Consider the following 21,832-nt stretch of genomic DNA (forward strand, 5'->3'; position numbering starts at 1 on the left):
GCCCAGTAAAACTGTAGAACATTATTCTCAAAGAGAAAGTTGCAAAAATGTTAGAAAAGAATAACAGATTATCTTTAAAAAAAGCAACAATTTTACTGAAAGCTGGCTGCTCAATAGGAAAGAAGCAAAACCAGAAGACAGAGTGAGCAATGATATTTTCAGTATCCATTGACAACAACCATCAACCCCAAATTCCTGTATCATTGAAAACATCTTTCAGGAATGAGGGTGAAATGAAGATACTTTTAGGTAGGCAAAACTTGAAAGAGTTTGTCCTCTCATATTTTCAAGCAGAAGGAAATGGATCCTGTATGTACACTGAGATGCAAGAAGGAAGAAAGATCAGAGAAAGGTATTATGTGAATAAATCAAAACAAATATTGTATAAATTTTAACAATACTATACTACGTCTTTGAAAAGAGGAATTAAAACACATGATAGCAATAGCAAATCAGTTGAAAGGATTGTAATTAATGTATACTAAAGGTTTTTAAATGGGAGGAGGATAATATATAGGTTAATGTGAGACCTTGATATATTAGGAATGAGCACTAAAATGTCTCGGGTGACAATTGAAGAAAAAAAATCAAAACACATAATTTCCAAATTAGAGGAAGGACAAAAAGGACTAAAACAAAATCAGTTGATTTTAGAGAAAGAAATAAAGAAAAATAGAGAAAAAATGATAAATAGAAAGCATAATATAACATGGTAGATTTATATCAGTAATTATATCAAATATAATTGTACTAAAGATTCCACATAAAAAGTAACTCATACAGCTCAATGTCAAAAAAAGAAACAACCCAATCCAAAAACAGGCAGAAGACCTAAATAGACATTTCTCCAAAGAAGACATATGGATGCCCAACAAACACATGAAAAGATGCTCAACATCACTAATCATTAGAGAAATGCAAATCAAAACCACAATGAGGTGTCACCTCACACGGGTCAGAATGGCCATCATCAAAAAATCTACAAACAATAAATGCTGGAGAGGGTGTGGAGAAAAGGGAACCCTCCTGCACTATTGGTGGAAATGTAACTTGGTACAGCGACTGTGGAAAACAGTATGGAGGTTCCTTAAAAAACTAAAAATAGAACTACCATATGACCCAGTAATCCCACCACTGGGCATATATCCTGAGAAAGCCATAATTCAAAAAGATACATGCACCACTATTTACAGTAGCCAGGACATGGAAGCAACTTAAGTGTCCATCAACAGATGAATAGATAAAGAAGAGTGGTATGTATATACAATTGAATATTACTCAGTCATAAAAAGGAACAAAATTGAGTTGTTTGTAGTGAGGTGGATGGACCTAGAGTCTGTCATACAGAGTGAAGTAAGTCAGAAAGAGAAAAACAAATACCGTATGCTAACGCATATATGTGGAATTTTAAAAAATGGTACTGATGAACCCAGTGGCAGGGATGATTAAAGACGCAGATGTAGAGAATGGACTTGAGGACATGGAGGCGGGGGAAGGGGAAGCTGGGATGAAGTGAAAGAGTAGCATTGACATATATATGCTTCCAAATGTAAAACAGATGGCTAATGGGAAGCTACTGTGTAACACAGGGAGATGAACTCAATGACTGGTGATGACCTATGACTTAGAGGGATGGGATAGGAAGGGTGGAAGGGAGGCTCAAGAGGGAGGGGATATGGGGATAAATACAGCTGATTCACTTTGTTGTGCAGCAGAAACTGGCAAAAAGGTGTAAAGCAACTATACTCTAATAAAGAGCTTAAAATTTTTTTTGAATTAAAAAAAAAAGATTCCAGGTAAAAAATGAAGATTGTCATAATACACATATTTTTAAAATGCTAAATTCTAGATGTTAAATCTTTCTAGATAAGGATACAAAAAGGTTAGGAGTTAAAAGGTCATATAGCTATCAGACAAAATAAATTTCATGATGAAAGATTTAGTTCACTAGGAGGATTTAACGATTTTAAAAGATATATGCTCTTATTAGCAAAATGTTAAAAAGTATAGATCAAAAATTGAAATACAAAGGAGAAATAAGCAAAACCACCATCACAGTTAAATTTTAATGTATGAGTCTCAGAAATTTATAAGGAGATAAAAATCAGTAAGATTTTATAAGATTTTAACAATATAGTTAACACATTTGATCTAGACTTATTCTAGAACACAGTACAAAATTCTTTACAAACTCATATAGTATATTTATGAATATTATTCTGTGATGGGCAATAAAACAGTTTTCAACACATTTCAAAGGTTTGGTATTATACCACATGTAGACCACATGCTCAGTCTTCAGTGTGATTAAGAGGAAAATCAGGGACTAGAATAACTATAAAAGACTTTCACATTTGGAAATTAAGAAACACACATCTGTATAATTCATGGATCAAAGAGCTCACAATGGAAATTGGGAAATATTTTGACTGAAACTGTAGTGAAAATACTATATAACAAGTCTGAGAGATGCTAATAAACCAGCAGAGGAAAATTTATAGCCCTAAATGCTTATATGAGAAAAGAAGAAAGCCTGGAAATAAATAAGGTAAGCATTCATTTCACTAAGAAAAAGGATAGCAAAATAAATGCCAGGAAACTAGAAGCAAGTAAAAGTAGAGACTAGGAGTTAAAGAAAATAAATGTATAATAGGTATAATAGAGGGGAACAACAAAGCCAGAATTTGTTTCTATGAAAGGATTAATAACTTTGACAAATCTCTTTCAAAGAAGGAGGCGAGGCACAAATGAATAATATTAGGAATGAAAAAAGATATAACTCAGGTGCAGCAGACATTAAAAAGATCAAATGGGGGAGAAAAAGATGGCGGCGAAGTAGAGGGACATGGAATGCATCCCTCTCCACAGATGTATTGGGAATGCACCGAAAGACGCAATAATTCCCACAGAGAACCAGCTGAGCACCAGCAGACGGCCTCGGACACCAGAAAGGACCGCAAGGATCCCGACATAACCGGTAGGGAGGCATCTACGACGGCTCAAAGAGGGTGAAGTGGCGGAGCTGTGGCAGACGGGAGGGAGTGAGAAACATATGGAGGGTCCGCACCGCAGCTCAGCGTTCCTGGACCGAGACGTCGATTCACAGCTCAACAGAGGGTCCGGGAGTGGGAGCATGGGAACCGGAGAGCTGGTTCAGGGTGAGGAAAATTGTTGCCAGTAAGGTGACGGACAGAGAGGACAGGAGGGAAGAGATCCACGATGAGGAGTGTCCGCCCCTGAGAGCTGCCCGTCCATGAGCCTGCAGGCTCACGGGCTGGGGGAGCCGAGGGCATAGCCTCTCTCTCTCTTTCGGCGCCTCTGCAACAGTCAGTGGAGAGATGCCCTGCGGGCCACCTAAGGCGCTCAGGGATAACAAGTACCCTCAGGCACTCGGGCGGGGCTAGATTAAAACCCCTTGGAACACGGCAGCAGAGAGGCTGCGGAGAAGAAAAAAAAAAACACAAGAGAGGCTCAACTCTGAGACTTTCTGTTTACACCTGAGCCAACGGCGTCTCTCTGCAACAGGCATCTCCAAGCCCGACTGAAACAACAGTGCGCCACTGCTCACTCACTCCCAGGGAAAGGAGCCACTATTGTACCCTCTCCCTCCCCACACACCGAGGCTTACAGACGAACAATAAAGGAAGCTCTGCTGGTCACAGAATAATGCAAAAAACCCAAGGCGAATAGAAGGACACTTACAGCTGAGACTCTAAGGAAACAGAAATATTAGTATCAATCCTATTGAACTGGTCCATTCTGGGATCAGTTCTGGATTTTTTTTTTCCTTTATTAATTATGATCTTAGTCCTAAGGGATCTACAAGTTTTATAACATAATTTTTTAATGCTATTTTTTATTCTATTTTTATTTTTTTGCCTTTTTATATACTTCTATTTCTAGCTAAGTTTTTGGTAGTACAGACAGTATATCTCATACTTTCCTTTCATCCCTATCTTTTATACGTTTCTATTCCTTTCTTTTTATTTGCATATTTCCAACCACAGTACGCTCTTCTGTTCCCCTTTCTTCCAGCCATTTTTAGTTTATTTTATCTTAACATACTTATAAGCAACACTATTGATCTGCTCAGACTCCTTGCTCTATTCTCCAGATGACGCACCGCCTTGGTATTTAATATTAGCTTTTTGTCTTTATCTTAGTTCTTAGTATAATTGTCTAATTTCATTCTGAGAATCTCCACTCTGTCTGGTGGTACTCTAGCTCTTTTCTATATTTGATTCTAGCTTACAAAATCTCCTGGATTAGTGTTTGTATGTGTAAGGTGTTATTTGTTTGTTAGTTTGCTTTTGCTTTTGTCTCTGATTTGTTCTGTTTCAGTTGTCAATTTCTGTTGGGTTTCTCTTTGAAAATCTGATAGCATACTGGGGTTCTTCTGTCAGGTCTTTCCAGAGCCTTATGTCCTAATGGATTCAGTAATTGTGTGTCTTATACATGTATGTGTTTCCTAGCCTTAGTATTTGTTTAACCCAACACTTGGACATTAGTCTGAGGCTTGGACAGTCTTCTATAAACACCTCTATCGCCAGGACAAGCAACCCCAAAAGTTTGGACAACCATGAGGAAACAAAAAAACACCATGCAGGCAAAGGAGCAGGAAAAAAACCCACAAGACCAAATAAATGAGGAGGAAATAGGAAAAATGCCTGAAAAAGAATTCAGAGTAATGATAGTAAAAATGATACAAAAACTCAATAACAAAATAGAGAAAGTACAAGAAACAGTTCATAAGAACTCAGAAAAACAAACAGCAATGGATAACAAAATAACCAAAATTAAAAATACTCTAGATGCTATAACCAGCAGAATGACTGAGGCAGAAGAACGAATAAGTGAGTTGGAAGATAGAATGGGGGAAATAACTGCCACGGAGCAGGAAAAAGAAAAAAGAATAAAAAGAATAGAAGACAGTCTCAGAGACCTCAGTGATAACATTAAACGAACCAACATTCGAATTATAGGCATCCCAGAAGAAGAAGAAAAAAAGAAAGGGTCTGAGAAAATATTTGAAGAGGTTCTAGTGGAAAACTTCCCCAACATGGGAAAGGAAATAATTCACCAAGTCCAAGAAGCACAGAGAGTCCCATACAGAATAAACCCAAGGAGAAATACACCAAGGCACATATTAATCAAACTAACGACAATTAAACACAAAGAAAAAATATTAAAAGCAGCAAGAGAAAAGCAACAAACAACATATAAGGGAAAACCCATAAGGATAACAGCTGACCTTTCTACAGAAACTCTGCAGGCCAGAAGGGAATGGCAGGATATACTGAAAGTCCTGAAAGAGGAAAACCTACAGCCAAGAATACTCTACCCAGCAAGAATCTCATTCAGATTTGATGGAGAAATCAAAAGCTGTACAGACAAGCAAAAGTTAAGAGAATTCAGCACCACCAAACCAGCCTTACAACAAGTGCTAAAGGAACTTCTCTAAGTAGGACACACAAGAAAAGGAAAACACCTACAAATACAAATCCAAAACAATCAAGAAGATGGTAATTGGAACACACATGTCAATAATCACCTTAAATGTAAATGGATTAAATGCTCCAACCAAAAGACACAGACTGGTTGAATGGATCCAAAAACAAGACCCTTCTATATGCTGCCTATAAGAAACCCACTTCAGACCAAGGGATACATATAGACTGAAAGTAAAGGGATGGAAAAAGATATTCCATGCAAATGGAAGTCAAAAGAAAGCTGGAGTAGCAATACTCATATCAGACAAATTAGACTTTAAAGTAAAGACTATTCAAAGAGACAAGGAAGGACACTACATAATGATCAAGGGATCCATTCAAGAAGAACATATCACAGTGGTAAACATCTATGCCCCCAACATAGGAGCACCTCAATACATAAGGCAAATGCTAACAGCTATAAAAGGGGACATCGACAGGAACACAATAATAGTGGGAGACTTGAACACCCCACTTACATCAATGGACAGATCATCCAAACAGAAAATAAAGACACACAAGCTTTAAATGACACATTAGACCATCTTGACTTAATTGATATTTATAGGACATTCCATCCAAAAACGACAGAATACACTTTCTTCTCAAGTGCACACGGAATATTTTCCAGGATAGATCACATCTTGGGTCACAAATCAAACCTCGGCAAATTCAAGAAAATTGAAATCATATCAAGCATCTTCTCTGACCACAACACCATGAGGCTAGATACCAATTACAGGAAAAAAACTGCAAAAAATACAAACACATGGAGGCTAAACAATTCACTCTTAAACAACCAAGGAATCACTAAAGAAATCAAAGAGGAAATCAAAAAATATCTCGAAACAAACGACAATGAAAACACAACAACCCAACACCTATGGGACGCAGCAAAAGCAGTTCTAAGAGGAAAGTTTATAGCAATACAGTCCTACCTTAAGAAACAAGAAAATTATCGAATAAACAACCTAACCTTATACCTAAAACAATTAGAAAAAGAACAAAGAAACCCCAAAGTGAGCAGAAGGAAAGAAATCATAAAGATCAGAGCAGAAATAAATGAAAAAGAAAGGAAGGAAGCAATAGCAAAAATTAATAAAACTAAAAGCTGATTCTTTGAGAAGATAAACAAAATTGATAAACCATTAGCCAGACTCATCAAGAAAAAAAGGGAGAAGATGCAAATCAACAGAATTAGACATGAAAAAGGAGAAGTCACAACGGACACCTCAGAAACACAAAAGATCATGAGAGACTACTACAAGCAACTATATGCCAATCAATTGGATAACCTGGAATAAATGGATAAATTCTTAGAAAAATACAACCTTCCAAGACTGAACCAGGAAGAAACAGAAACTATGAACAGACCAATCACAAGTACAGAAATTGAGGCAGTGATTTAAAATCTCCCAACACACAAAAGCCCAGGACCAGATGGGTTCACGGGCGAATTCTATCAAACGTTTAGAGAAGAGCTAACACCTATCCTTCTCAAACTTTTCCAAAATATTGCAGAAGGAGTAACACTCCCAAACTCATTCTACGAGGCCACCATCACCCCGATACCAAAACCAGGCAAAGATGTCACAAAAAAAGAAAATTACAGACCAATATCACTGATGAATAAGGATGCAAAAATCCTCAACAAAATACTAGCTAACAGAATCCAACAGCACATTAAAAAAATCATCCACCATGATCAAGTGGGGTTTATCCCTGGGATGCAAGGATTCTTCAATATATGCAAATCAATCAATGTGATACATCATATCAACAAACTGAAGGATAAAAGCCATATGATAATCTCAACAGATGCAGAAAAAGCTTTTGAGAAAGTTCAACATCCATTTATGATAAAAGCTCTCCAGAAAATGGGCATAGAAGGAAATTACCTCAACATAATAAAAGCCATATATGAGAAACCAAAAGCCAACATCGTCCTCAATGGGGAAAAACTGAAAGAATTCCCTCTAAGAACAGGAACAAGACAAGGTTGTCCACTCTCACCATTATTATTCAACATAGTTTTGGAAGTTTTAGCCACAGCAATCAGAGAAGAAAAAGAAATAAAAGGAATGCAAGTTGGAAAAGAAGAAGTCAAATTGTCACTCTTTGCAGATGACATGATATTATATATAGAAAACCCTAAAGACTCTACCAGAAAACTGCTAGCACTAATTGATGAGTTTAGTAAAGTAGCAGGATACAAAATTAATGCACAGAAATCTCTTGCATTCCTATACACTAACAACAGAAGAGCAGAAAGAGAAATTAAGGAAACTCTCCCATTTCCCATGGCAACAAAAAGAATAAATGCCTAGGAATAAACCTGCCTAAGGAGGCAAAAGATCTGTATGCAGAAAACTTTAAGACATTGATGAAAGAAATCAAAGACGACACAAACAGATGGAGGGACATACCATGTTCCTGGATTGGAAGAATCAACATAGTGAAAATGACTGTACTACCCAAAGCAATTTACAGATTCAATGCAATCCCGATCAAATTACCAGTGGCATTTTTCACAGAAGTAGAGCAAGAAATCTTACAATTTGTATGGAAACACAAAAGACCCTGAATAGCCAAAGCAATCTTGAGAAGGAAAAATGGAGTTGGTGGAATCAGGCTTCCTGACTTCAAACGATACTACAAGGCCATAGTGATCAAGACAGTATGGTACTGGCACAAAAATAGAAAGGAAGATCAATGGAATAGAATAGAGAACTCAGAAGTAAGCCCAAACACATATGGGCACCTTATCTTTGACAAAGGAGGCACGAGTATACAATGGAAAAAAGACAGCCTCTTCAATAAGTGGTGCTGGGAAATTGGACAGCAACATGTAAAAGAATGAAATTAGAACACTTCCTAACACCATACTCAAAAATAAACTCCAAATGGATTAAAGACCTACAGGTAAGGCCAGACACTATAAAACTCCTAGAGGAAAACATAGGCAGAACACTCTATGACATACATCAAAGCAAGATCCTTTTTGACCCACCTCCTAGAATCATGGAAATAAAATCAAGAATAAACAAATGGGACCACATGAAACTTAAAAGCTCTTGCACAGCGAAAGAAACCATAAACAAGACAAGAAGGCAACCCTCAGAATGGGAAAAAATAATTGCCTATGAAACAACGGACAAAGGATTAACCTCCAAAATATACAAGCAGCTCATACAGCTTAATACCAAAAAAGCAAATAACCCAATCCACAGATGGGCGGAAGACCTAAATAGACATTTCTCCAAAGAAGACATACAGATGGCCAACAAACACATGAAAAGATGCTCAACATCACTCATCATCAGAGAAATGCAAGTCAAAGCCACAATGAGGTATCACCTCACACCAATCAGAATGGCCATTATCACAAAATCTGGAAACAACAAATGTTGGAGAGGGTGTGGAGAAAAGGGAACTCTCCTGCACTGTTGGTGGGACTGTAAGTTGGTACAGCCACTATGGAAAACAATTTGGAGGTTCCTTAAAAAACTACAAATAGAACTACCATATGATCCAGTAATCCCACTACTGGGTATGTACCCAAAGAAAACCATAATCCCAAAAGAAACATGTACCATAATGTTTATTGCAGCACTATTTACAATAGCTAGGACATGGAAGCAACCTAAATGCCCAGCAACAAATGAATGGATAAAGAAGACATAGCATATATATACAATGGAATATTACTCAGATATAAAAAGGGATGAGATGGAGCTATATGTGATGAGGTGGATAGACCTAGAGTCTGTCATACAGAGTGAAGTAAGTCAGAAAGAGAAAGACAAATATTGTATGCTAACTCACATATACGGAATCTAAAAATGGTACTGATGAACTCAGTGACAAGAATAAGGACGCAGATGCAGAGAATGGACTGGAGCACTCGAGGTTTGGGAGGGTGCGGGGGGTGAAGGGTTAGCTGAGACAAAGCGAGAGAGTAGCACAGAGATATATGTACTACTAACTGTAAAATAGATAGCCAGTGGGAAGTTGTTGTATAACAAAGGGAGTTCAACTCGAGGATGGAAGATGCCTTAGAGGACTGGGATGGGGAGGATGGGGGGGACTCGAGGGAGGGTTGGGGGGGGAGTCAAGGGAGGGAGGGAATACGGGGATATGTGTATAAAAACAGATGATTGAACTTGGTGTACCCCCCCCCAAAAAAAAAAATCAAATAACCTACACATATCCTCCCATATACTTTAAATCACCTCTAGATTACTTATAATATCTAATATAATGTAAATGCTAGGTAAATGGTTATAAATATGATATGAATACTATGTAAATAGTTCTCAGCATGAAGCAAATTCAAGTTTTGCTTTTTGGAACTTTCTGGATTTTTTTTTTCTTTTTCAAATATTTTTGATCCAAGATTGTTTGAATCCACGAATGTAGAACCCTCTGATACAGTAGGCCGACTGTATAATAGAAATGGTATACAGTGCAATTGGGAAATAACAGACTTTCCAATAAATGGTATTGGCATTATTGTTTATCCTCATGGAAGAAAGTAAAGTTGGATTTTGCCTCAGTGCCTACATCAAAATCAGTACAGGTGGACTAAAGACCTAAATGTGAAATGCAAAATGAAAACTCTCAGAAGAACGTTTAAAGAATGTCTTTGTGTGCTTGGGGGTAAGGATAGATTTCTTTAACAAGATTCAAGAAGTACAAATTACAAAACAAATGGCAGATAAATCTGACTATATTAATATTGAAAACTTCTAGCTATTAAAAGACACTATTGGAAAAAAAAAACCCTAGCTACAAAGTGGGAGAAAACATTTGCAACATGTGAAAATAGATGTATATACATCTTGACTATATCATGATCTCCTACAAATCAAGAAAAAAGTAAACCTGTAGACAAATGGGAAAAATTAAAAAAACTTATAAAAGATGAAGAAAATTCCATAAAGTAAACATGAAAAGATGCTCAATTTTATAAGTCAGGAAACTTGCAAATTTAGCCTACAATTATCTCACTCATAAAATTGGAAAACTTTTTTTAAAAATTCAAAGAATATAAAATGTGAGCTTTTAGACTTTGAATCAGTTTTGAACACTTTTGATTCAGTTTGCAAATATCTTATAAAGTTAAACAAGTATGTGTGCTACAACCAAGCAGTTGCACTTCTGGGTCTGTACCTTACAGAAACTCATATGCATATACCAGGATTTATAGTAGAACTATTCATAACACCAAAAAACTAGAAATTACCCAAGTACCCATCAACAAAAGAATGGACAAATAAGTTGTGGTATGTTACTATAAAAGAGTAATATATAAGCAGAAATGAATTACAGTTACACAAATTGCATGGGTGAATCTTAGAAACATAATTGTACGTGAAAGAAGCAAGTCACCTAAGAAAACATAACGGTATGATCCCAATCACATAAAGTTTAAAACTAGACAAAACTAAATGATGTGTTGGTTAGGGTCATATATATATAATATATAATATATAATTTGTAAACATGTAAAAAAAAGTAAGACTGTTTAGCACAAAATAGAGAATGATGGTTACCTCTGGTGGGGAGAGAAAGGGAAGCAATTAGAGAAAGCACAAAACATTAATAACCTGTTTCTAATCTTGTGCCATGTACATAAGTGTTTATTACTGATTTTAAAATTGGACATAAATATTTTTATCCACTCTTTTTATATGTATGCTTTATTTAAAAATAAAATAAGAAACTTTTTGCTGTATATAAAAGTTAAGCATTTTCATTTAAAACATTTGGAAAATGAATGTAAATTTAATAAATAAGAAAAATATTAACATTCACAAAAATAATATTGTTGAATAATTTTCAGATAGGGTTGCAATATTCTTCAGATTTTATCTTTTCCTTTTTTAAATGACAAGTAGAGGTATTTTTACATGATGATATGTGTCTTGTTAATATCAAGAGCAGAATTAATTTGAAAAACAACATGAGTAGCTATTGCTTATAGAATCTAGTCATAAGATTTAGGCTCGTGCATACTGAGCACATGAAATGTATTTGTCAGAAATGTGGTGCTTTCAAGAATTAAAACAAGTCACTGTTTGCTGTAGTAGTTTTTAGGTCCATCAGTGGTTGAAATTGTTTTAAGCTGAGGGCCTTTTGAAATTTAATAACTAATTAATGCCATATTTGAATGAGGTTCAAAATAATAACCCAGTAATGCTGAACTCTAGGCTAGAATCAATAGTGTTTCATGAGGAGGAATCAGTGTGTTTTTAGAAAACACTTTCATTTTGCTATGGTAAAAGTGGTTTTGAATTCATTTTCATTAATTTAATACTCTAGGCACTAACTTACTGAAAAAAAATTGAAAGCAAGTGTACATTCCAAAATCTTATTTAGTATTAAAAGTAGTTTTTTAAACTTGAGCACCTGCATACAGTTAGAACCTATATTAATTGACTAGATGACCCAAAAGACTGATGAACAGCAGCCTTAAAAAGGTGCAAATGATCCAGAAAGAGAAAAACAAATACTGTATGCTAACTCATATATACGGAATCTAAAAAACAAATGGTACTGATGAACCCAGTGACAGGGCAAGAATAAGGATGCAGATGCAGAGAATGGACTGGAGGACACAGGGTTGCAGGGGGGAGGGGCGAAGGGGAAGCTTGGACGGAGTGAGAGAGTAGCATAGACATATTTACATTACCAACTGTAAAATAGATAGCTAGTGGGAAGTTGCTGTATAACAAAGGGAGATCAACTCAATGATGGGTGATGCCTTAGAGGGCCAGGACTGGGAGGGTGGGAGGGAGTCGTGGGAGGGAGGGGATATGGGTATATATGTATAAATACAGCTGATTCACTTTGGTGTACCTCAAAAGCTGGTACAGGAGTATAATGCAATTATTTTCCAATAAAGAGCTTAAAAAAAAAAGTGCAAATGAGTTTTTCAATAGTTGACTAAAGCCACCCCATGTCACATAAGGGTCCCAACTAATAATGAAAGCTAGCCACTTTAAGAAGAGCACAAAAACATTACACTAAAATGCAACAGCCCTGCTGTCTTAAAGGAAAAAGACTAAGTGGCACCATCAGCATCTGAAGTCCCCACAGATGAGCTACCTGCCCTGGTGGGTTTGTTAAATAACGGGGCACAGTTTTAGGGAAGCTCTGGCAGTTTCAGAGAGTTGTGGAAAAGAAAATGAACCTCCACGTATTCAACTTTAAACTTTCTTTCCTCTTTTCCACTTACTCATTTTCCATTTGTGTGTTTCTTTCCTCTTTACTGTCAGGAAGGGCCACCTTCAGAGGGCCAATTCGATCCAGTATGATATCAGCCTGGTAGAGACAAGCAGTACCAGTGTCCACCACAGTGAGTAAATTCAAAATGAAATGCTTATTTTAAAGCCCTAGATTAGATGGTGGTTGTTACATGGGATTTGGATCTATCCAGAAAAGGTTGACCCAAAAAATTTTTCTATGGACTTTTCACTTGAAGATGAATTTCTTATTAACTGTATGACATGTCATCTTTTTTCCCCAAAGAAAACCATGTTATCTCAGTATGTGGAATTACGACGTTAGCTATAATATGTTACACAGATTACTGTAAGGGACTGATTTCTCCAGAAGTAATTTGAAGTGGGCTGCATATAAGGAGAAGGAGGAGGAGGATTTTTATCTATGAGGATAGGCAAATCTTTGGGCAGCTTGTAGGTCAGTTCATGTTTTAAAAGTATTACAAGACATCTGCTTCTGACCAAGATGGAGTAACAGGAACTGGATTTACCTCCTACTTGAAACAGCTGAAAAATGAACAATTATACATTAAGCAAGGGTTTTCAAGACATTGGACAACAGGAAACAAAGGATCGTGATCTCTGAGAGACGGGGAACAGTTGAGATGAGCCAATGATTGCCTCAGATTATTGCCTTTAGAGAGTTTCCAGGCTGTGGCACAGGGTGTTGGGGGATGGCCCAGGCAGATTCCCTGAATTGAGAAGATGAAGATGAGAGTCCAGAAAGACCAATGTGGCTGTAGTTCACTGAATGGAGTACTGGAAAAGAGAGAGCCGCACAGAGAGAAAATTTCAGAGATCTTCAGTTCAGGTATTCAGCTGAGTAATAATCAGCACATATATAGTAAGAAAATACTTGAGGTTAGGGAAAGAATCACTTTGAAGGATTAAAAGTACCCAGTACACACACAAGGCTAGGGAAAGTGCCTGTTCCCAATAATAAGACTAGAAATCCAAATTATTCATTGGGTAATAGGTAGAGTACACAGAAGAGTGTTTCCCCAGTAATGGGGAATAATCAGCCCTAGATTGAGCATGGCTGCAGTCCTGCCTAACAAACCTTAAAAGCAAGAACTGAAAGAATCAAATTGTTTCCAAGTAACTGCATCAGAGATCAAAGCTCAATAATACAAAAAAAAAAAAAATCCAGTACCCAACAGGTAAAATTCACATATCTAACAACCAACCAAAAATTACAAACCTGTTAGTTTAACATTGAAAATCAGTCAGTCCTATACACTGCATTAATAGAATGAAAGATAAAAAACCACATCATCACAGTAGATGCAGAAAAAGTATTTGACAAAGTTTGACATCCATTCATGATAAAAACTCTCAACAAAATAAGTATAGAAAGATACTTCCTCAACACAATAAAGACCATTTATGAAAACCCCACAGCTAACATCATTGTCAGTGATGTCAATGGTGGGAAAACTGTAAGCCTTTTCTCTAAGATTCAGTATAAGGCAAGGATGCCCACTCTCACAAGTTCTAGTCAACATAGTACTGGAGGTACTAGCAAGAGCAATCAGACAAAAGAGAAAAGAAGAGAAAAGAAAAGACATCCCAATATGAAAGGAAGAAGTTAAATGATCTGTTTGCAGATGACATGAGCATATATGTGGAAAACTCTAAACACTCATTAATAAACTGTTAGAACAAATAAATGAATTCAGTAAAATCACAGGATACAAAAATCAGCATATAAAATCAGTTGCATTTCTCTATACCAACAGTGATCTATCCAAAAAGGAAATCAAGAAAATAATCCTATTTTCAATAGAGTCAAAATGAATAAAATACTTAGGAATAAATTTAACCAAGGAGATGAAAGATCCGTACACTGAAAACTATAAAATTCCAATAGCGTTTTTCACAGAAATAGAAAAAACAATCCTAAAATTTATATGAAACCACAGAAGAGTCTGAATAGCTACAGCAATCTTGCAAAAGAGAAGAGTTGGAGGCAACATACTTCCTGGTTTCAAGTTATATTACAAAGCTATAGTAATCAAGATAGTAATGGTACTGGCATAAAAAGAAACACGTAGATAACGGAACAGAATTGAGAAACCAGAAATAAATCCCATCATGTACAGTCAATGAATTTTTGACAAGGGTGCCAAGAGTGCACAAAGGATAGTATTCTCAATAAGTGGTGTTGGGAGAACTGGCTATCCACATAGAAAAGAATGAAATTGCACATCATACACAAGTATAACTCAGAATGAATTAAATACTTACATATAGGAGCTGAAACCGTACAACTCCTAGAAGGAAATATAGGGAAAAAGCTCCTTGGCATTTGCAGTGATTTTTCCACATGATACCAAAGCTCAGGCAACAAAAGCAAAATAAACAAGAGAGACTACATCAAACTAAAAATCTCCACATGGCAAAAGAAATAATAAAATGAGAATGTAACCTAAGGAATGGGAGAAAATGTTTGCAAACATATGTCAGATAAGGGTTTAAAACCCAAAATAAATAAGGAACTCATAAAACTCAATAGCAAAAAATAACCAACCCAATTTAAAAACAGGCCTCTCCAGCATGCTAAGCTTATTCTTTCTCTGAGTTCTCAGGAAAATGTGTGTGGAATGCCTTTTTACCCCTATAATTCTAGATATATGAAATATTAAAATAATTTTATAAAGCAGTCAAATAGGATTTTAAGTGTAGGATTTCTTATGAGTTAATCACAAGTTTTATTTTTTTTAAACCCTAAGTTCAAATAAGATTCCTCTCTCTCCTTACTGAGTGCCATAGGACCAACTGCACCTTAATACATAGCCCACAAGGGAGACAAAAAATTTCCCAGAGTTTCCACAAATTGGTGTTTTCCTTTGTATATGTGACCAAAAAGGGGAGAGGAGCAAAGTCCCTGAATGGACATTTTTCCAAAGAAGACATACAAATCACCAACAAATATATGAAAGGTATTCACTATCACTAATCATCAGGGAAATGCAGATCAAAACCCCAGTGAAATATCACCTCATGACTATTAGGGTGACTGTTATCAGAAAGATACAAGGTAAGTGCTGGCAAGGATGCTGGAGAAAAAGGAAACTTTGTACACCGTTGGTGGCCATGTAGATTGCGTAAGCCATTATAGAAAATGTTACAGAGGTTTCTCAAAAAATTAAAAATAGGACCGCCACATACTTCAGCAATCCCTCTTCTAGGTATACACCCAAAGGAAATGAAATTAGTGCCTCAAAGACATAGCTGTGCTTCCATGCTTATTGCAGCATTATTTATAATAGCCAAGATATGAAAACAACCTGTTTCCATCAGTGGATGAATGGATAAAGAAATGGTGGTATATACAGTGAAATATTATTCAGCCTTTAAAAAGGAGATCCTGCCATTTGTGACAACATGAATGGACCTGGAGGACAGTGTGCTAAGTGAAATAAGCCAGACACAGAAAGAAAAATACTGCATGACCTCGTTTATATGTTTTTTGAAATCTTTTTTTTTCTTTCTTTTTTTTCTGGCTGCACCATGCAGCGTGTGGGATCTTAGTTCCCCCAACCAGGGATGGAATCTGTGCCCCCTGCAGTGGAAGCGCAGAGTCCTAACCACTGGACCACCAGGAAAGTCCCGCATTTATGTGTTTTATCTACAAAAAGTCACATAGAAGCAGAAAGTAGAAGAAGGGTGATTACCAGGGGTAAGGAAGTGGAAGGGATGGGGAGATGTTGGTCAAAGGGTACAAAGTTGCAGTTATGTAGGGAGGAATAAATGAAGAAATCTAATGTACAACATGATGACTAGCTAATAATACTCTGTTATATACTGGGAATTTGTTAACATGTGTGTTTGTTACGTGTATATGTAAAAAAATGAAATTGAGTAGCGGAAATCACCCAAGCCTAACAGAAAAAAGAAAAAAATATTTTAAAGTCAGGATAGTTTAAGAGATCTTTGGGACAGCATCAAGAGTTGGAACATCTACATTCACATTTTAGAGGTCCCAGAAATTGAGAAGAGAAAGAGAAAGGGGCAGAGAACTTATTTGAAGAAATAAAAGTTGAAAACTTCCCTAACCTAGGAAAGGAAACACATCCAGGTCCAGGAAGCACAGAGTCCCAAACAAGATGAACCCAAAAAGATCCACACCAAGACACACTGTAATTAAAATGGCAAAAAATTAAAGATTAAGAGAGAATCTTAAAATCAGTGAGGGAACAACAACTAGTTATGTACAAGGGAACTCCCATAACACTGTCAGCTGACTTTTCAGTAGAAACTTTGCAGGTCAGAAGGGAGCAGCACAGTATATTCAATGTGATGAAAGGAAATAACCTACAACCAAGAATACTCTACCCAGCAAGGCTATCACTCAGATTTGAAGGAGAGATAAAGAGTTTTACAGACAAGCCAAAGCTGAAAGAATTCAGCACCACTAAACTGGCTTTACAAGAAATGTTAAAGGGACTTAGCTAAGCAGAAAAGAAGAAACCACAACTAGAAATATAAAAATTACAAAAGGAAAAATCTACAAAAACAGACTCATAGATACAGAGAACAAATGTGTGGTTGGCAGAAAGGAGGTACAAAATAAATAATTTACGGGGATGTAACATACAGCATAAGGGATACGATCAATAACATAATAACTTTGTATGGGACAGATGGTTACTAGACATGGTGATTATTTCATAATGTATGCAAATGTCAAATCATTATGTAGTACACCTGAAACTAACATAATATTGTATATCAACTATATTTCAATTTGGAAAAAATAAAAGAATAAATGGTATAGCTACTTTGGAAAACAGTTTAGCAATTTCTTAAAGAGTTAAACATAAATGTGTCTCATTATCCAGCAATCCCATCCCTAGATAACTACCCACAATAAATGAAAACATATGTCTGCACAAAGACTTGAACCTGAATGTCCATAATGGTGATATTCATAATAAACCCAAAGTGGAAATAATCAAAATATTCATCAATTAGATATGATATGTCCATAAAATGGAATACTAGTCAGCTATAAAAAGGGACAAAGTATTGAAACCTGCTCCTACATGGATAAATCTCCATTGTGTTAAGTGATATCAGCCACAAAAGACCACAGATTGCATGCTTGCATTTATATTAAGGTTGATGCTACAACATGGATGAACCTTGAAGATACTATGCAAGCAGTTGCCTAGGATTGAGTTTGGAATGGGAACTGACTGCAAGAAAATTAAACATAGAATTACCATATGATCCAGCAATTCCACTTCAGGGTATATACATAAGAGAATTCAAATCAGGAGCTCAAATAGTTATTTGTACACCGCTGTTCACAGAAGCATTGTTCACAATAGCCAAAAGATGGAAACCACCCAGATGTCCATCGAAGAATGGATTGATTGGACAGCGCATGTAAATCAGTGAAGTTAGAACATACCCTCATAGTATACACAAAAATAAACTCAAAATGGCTTAAAGGCTTAAACATAAGACATGACACCATAAAACTCCTAGAAGAGAACATAAGCAAAACATTCTCTCACATAAATTGTACTAATGTTTTCTTAGGTCAGTCTCCCAAAGCCATAAAATAAAAGCAAAAATAAACAAATGGGACCTAATCAAATTTATAAGCTTTTGCACAGCAAAGGAAACCATAAACAGAACAAAAAGACAGCCCACAGAATGGGAAAAATATTTGCAAACAATGTGACTGACAAGGGCTTAATCTCCAAAATACAGGAACAGCCCTTATAACTCAACAGCAGAAAACCAAACAACCCAATCAAAAAATAGGCAGAAGAATTAGACATTTCTCTAGAGAAGACATACAGATGGCTGATAGGCACATGAAAAGATGCTTAACGTCTCTAATTATTAGAGAAATGCAAATCAAAACTACTAGGTATCACTTCACACTGGTCAGATTGGCCATCATCAAAAAGTCTACAAATAATAAATGCTGGAGAGGGTGTGGAGAAAAGCAAACCCTCTCACACTGTTGGTAAGAATGTAAATTGGTGCAGCCACTATGGAAAACAGTTGGCGGTTCCTCAAAAAGCTAAAAATAGAGCTACCATATAATATAGCAATCCCACTTCTGGGCACATATTCAGACAAAACTATAATTCGAAAAGATACATGCACCTCCATGTTCACAGCAGCACTGTTCACAATAGCCAAGACATGGAAACAATCTAAATGTCCACTGACATGAATGTAAAGGAAGATGTGGTACATATATACAATGGAATATAACTCAGCCATAAAAAAAAGAATGAAATAATGCTATTTGCAGCAACATGGATGGACCTAGAGATTATCATACTAAGTGAAGTAAGTCAGAAAGAGGAAGACAGATAACATATGATATCACGCATATGTGGAATCTAAAATATAACACAAACGAACTTACCTACAAAACAGACTCACAGACATAGAGAACAGACTTGTGGTTACTAGGGGGTGGGGGTGGGAGAGTGATGGAGTTTGGGGTTAGGAGATGTAAACTGTTATGTATAGAATGGATAACAAGGTCCTACTGTATAGCACAGAGAACTATATTCAATATCCTGTGATAAACCATAATGGAAAAGAATGTTTAAAAAAAGATTGTATATATATGTATAACTGAATCACTTTGCTGTACAGCAGAAATTGACACAACATTGTAAATCAGCTATACTTCCATAAAACATTTTTGAAAAAAGGAATGAATTGACAAGCCCTATATGGTACATAAATACAATGGAATATTATTTAGCCTTAAAAAGGAATCAAATTCTGATTCATGCTACACTGCAGATGAACCTCTAAAACAGTATGCTAAGTGAAATAAGCCAGTCACAAAAGGTAAGTATTATATGATTTCACTTATTTGAAATATCTAGAGTAATCAAACTCATAGAGACAGAAAGTGAAATGGTTGTTACCAGGGGCTGAGAGTAGGAGGATGGGGAGTTGTTATTTAATGAGTACAGAATTTCAGTGTGGGATTATGAAAAAGTTTTAGAGAAGGATGGTGGCAATGATTGCACAACAGTGTGGATGTACTCTCTGCCACCGAACTGTACAGTTAAAACTGCACAGTAAATTTTATTGTGTATATTTCACAGTAAAAAGTACAAAGAGGCCGTTATTAAATGATACTATCAGACAATTCATTTTAATATGCTCAAAATTAACTTTCGAGTTACCAAGAGATTGAGATGTATTCCTCTACTTTGTAATTGACTGAAATCATGTATTTTAATGGTTTGGTGAGTTTGTTGATTTTTGCTATATTTATAATAATGTCTGGAACTACATTCATTTGTAAAGTGCTTGATGGTAAAATAGTGAGGAAATTCTCAGAGAGCTGAAAATTTATTATTGAGCATGGTTTTAACTGGGGAGATTAACTCAAATAAGGCCAAATCTCTCAGGAAAAAAAGTGGGGGAATGGTTGACTGCCGTTAACACTTGAATGCACAAGTACCCATGTTTATAATTCACCAGTAGCATCTCTTCTCAAAAGGTTTGCCTCTTAATTTTTTTTCAGAATGTTCAATGGATGGTCAAAACTCAATTATTTTTTAGAAACCATATACACATAAAAAACAAGTCAACCTCTTTATAAAGACATGTTTGTAATAAAATGGAAACTACCTTGGAGCCTTTCTACACAGGGGTTACTCTGGTTTCACTGGGAAAGAGTTTTGGAATTCAAGTATTAAATTGCTCTTTTCTGTTTAATGGAGGGAAGGAAGATGTCACAACAAAGGCTAAAACTCTGGATAAGGTATTGGGCATAGCTCACAAAATTAGCTCACTGACCACTTATTTTTTCAAGGTCAAACAGTCTGTCCGTAACTGCAAGGCCATTACTTTAAGAAAAGGAAAAGAAATGCCTTTTACCACACGTGACAAGATCTGTGTCATGAAATGAAGTTGATCATGGGGAATGGGAATTGCTTAGTGCTATTAGCTCATATTTCTTATGAAAATCACAGCATGATGGTCATTCTATTTTAAAATTTATTAACGACTTATTTTTACCAGGAAACTCCTCTCGCCACCACACCATAAAGCTTTATTCAGTGTATCACTCCCTTCTGATAGGTTTGTTTGTGTCACCTTGTGTACCTGTGGAATATAAATCTTCCTAGGCAGTCTTTCCAGTTTGTTCATTAAGTAAACCTACAGCCTAAATCCTAGCATACATTTAGATTGTGATTATGTGTCCTTATTGCAAGAATGCACTAGTTCTGAAAGTACAGCTCTTCAGATGAAAAGAAAGCACTGTAACTATATAGTCATGAACGCCAGGTTAGGTGCCAGGCACTGTGGTGGATACTTCATATCAGAGAAATCTTATACGTCTTAACACCCATTGTGAGGCAGGTGGTATTATTCTCACTCTACAAAAGAGAAAACTGAGGCTTAAGAGAGGTTAAGATCAAGATCACACATCAGAAGGTGATAGGACAAGGATTTAAACCCAGGTGAATCTAGCTCCCAAGTCCAAGTTTTTCGTACTGCACTTATGCTTCCACAGGTATGGGTGGCAGACTCAGGGCTCATCAGCTATGGAGGGAATTGTCCCTACATTAAATCATTAAATAGCCCTGGCTAGCCACAGGTTTGTTTTTTGTTTTGTTTGGTTTTTGGGTTTGTGTTTTAGCCCTGGTTTTTGTTTTGTTTTTGCTTTCTTCTGTTTTCTTGCCATCAGTTATTAACTTTTATTGCTGTTAGGGTAACTCACTGTAGCTATCTTTTGCCTTTACTCTCTTTATCATTTGTAATATCTTTTAAAAAAATTCAGCAGGCTTGTTAGAACTTCATGTAACAGCAAATAGGCAGTGAGGAAAGGCAGGGACACTTGCTTCTGTGAGATCTGAATGGAGGTGCTGACGCAACTCTTCTGTGTTCTGAGGAGCGTTATGGGGCTTATTTGGATGTTCTAGGCTAGTTCATGTCAACTCTTCACATCACAAACATGGATGTACATGTGTGAATAAAATAAAGGCGTGTTGGCAAGTGTGCATATAAAGAAAAATTGAGATGGAGAAAACATCTTAATTCTTATTTTCCATA

At 36.3% G+C, this 21,832-nt stretch overlaps 1 protein-coding gene across 12 annotated transcripts in view; it reads left to right on the plus strand.

The window, feature by feature from the left end:
* The window catches only part of NRG4 (neuregulin 4), a 138,104-nt gene that overhangs the window by 103,456 nt on the left and 12,816 nt on the right, over positions 1-21,832 (plus strand). For 8 of the 12 annotated variants that reach the window (XM_057723511.1, XM_057723513.1, XM_057723506.1 and 5 more), the window contains 2 exons: positions 12,770-12,849; positions 16,295-21,827. In XM_057723511.1, coding sequence (XP_057579494.1) covers positions 12,770-12,849; positions 16,295-16,365 — 151 coding nt within the window. In that variant the 3' untranslated portion in view covers positions 16,366-21,827. Of the gene's footprint in view, positions 1-12,769; positions 12,850-16,294; positions 21,828-21,832 lie in introns of those variants that run through there. The other 4 variants (XR_009051462.1, XR_009051460.1, XR_009051461.1 and 1 more) reach the window with 1 other exon arrangement.

This window comes from Hippopotamus amphibius, chromosome 2, assembly GCF_030028045.1.
Source record: "Hippopotamus amphibius kiboko isolate mHipAmp2 chromosome 2, mHipAmp2.hap2, whole genome shotgun sequence".
Lineage (NCBI taxonomy): Eukaryota > Metazoa > Chordata > Mammalia > Artiodactyla > Hippopotamidae > Hippopotamus > Hippopotamus amphibius.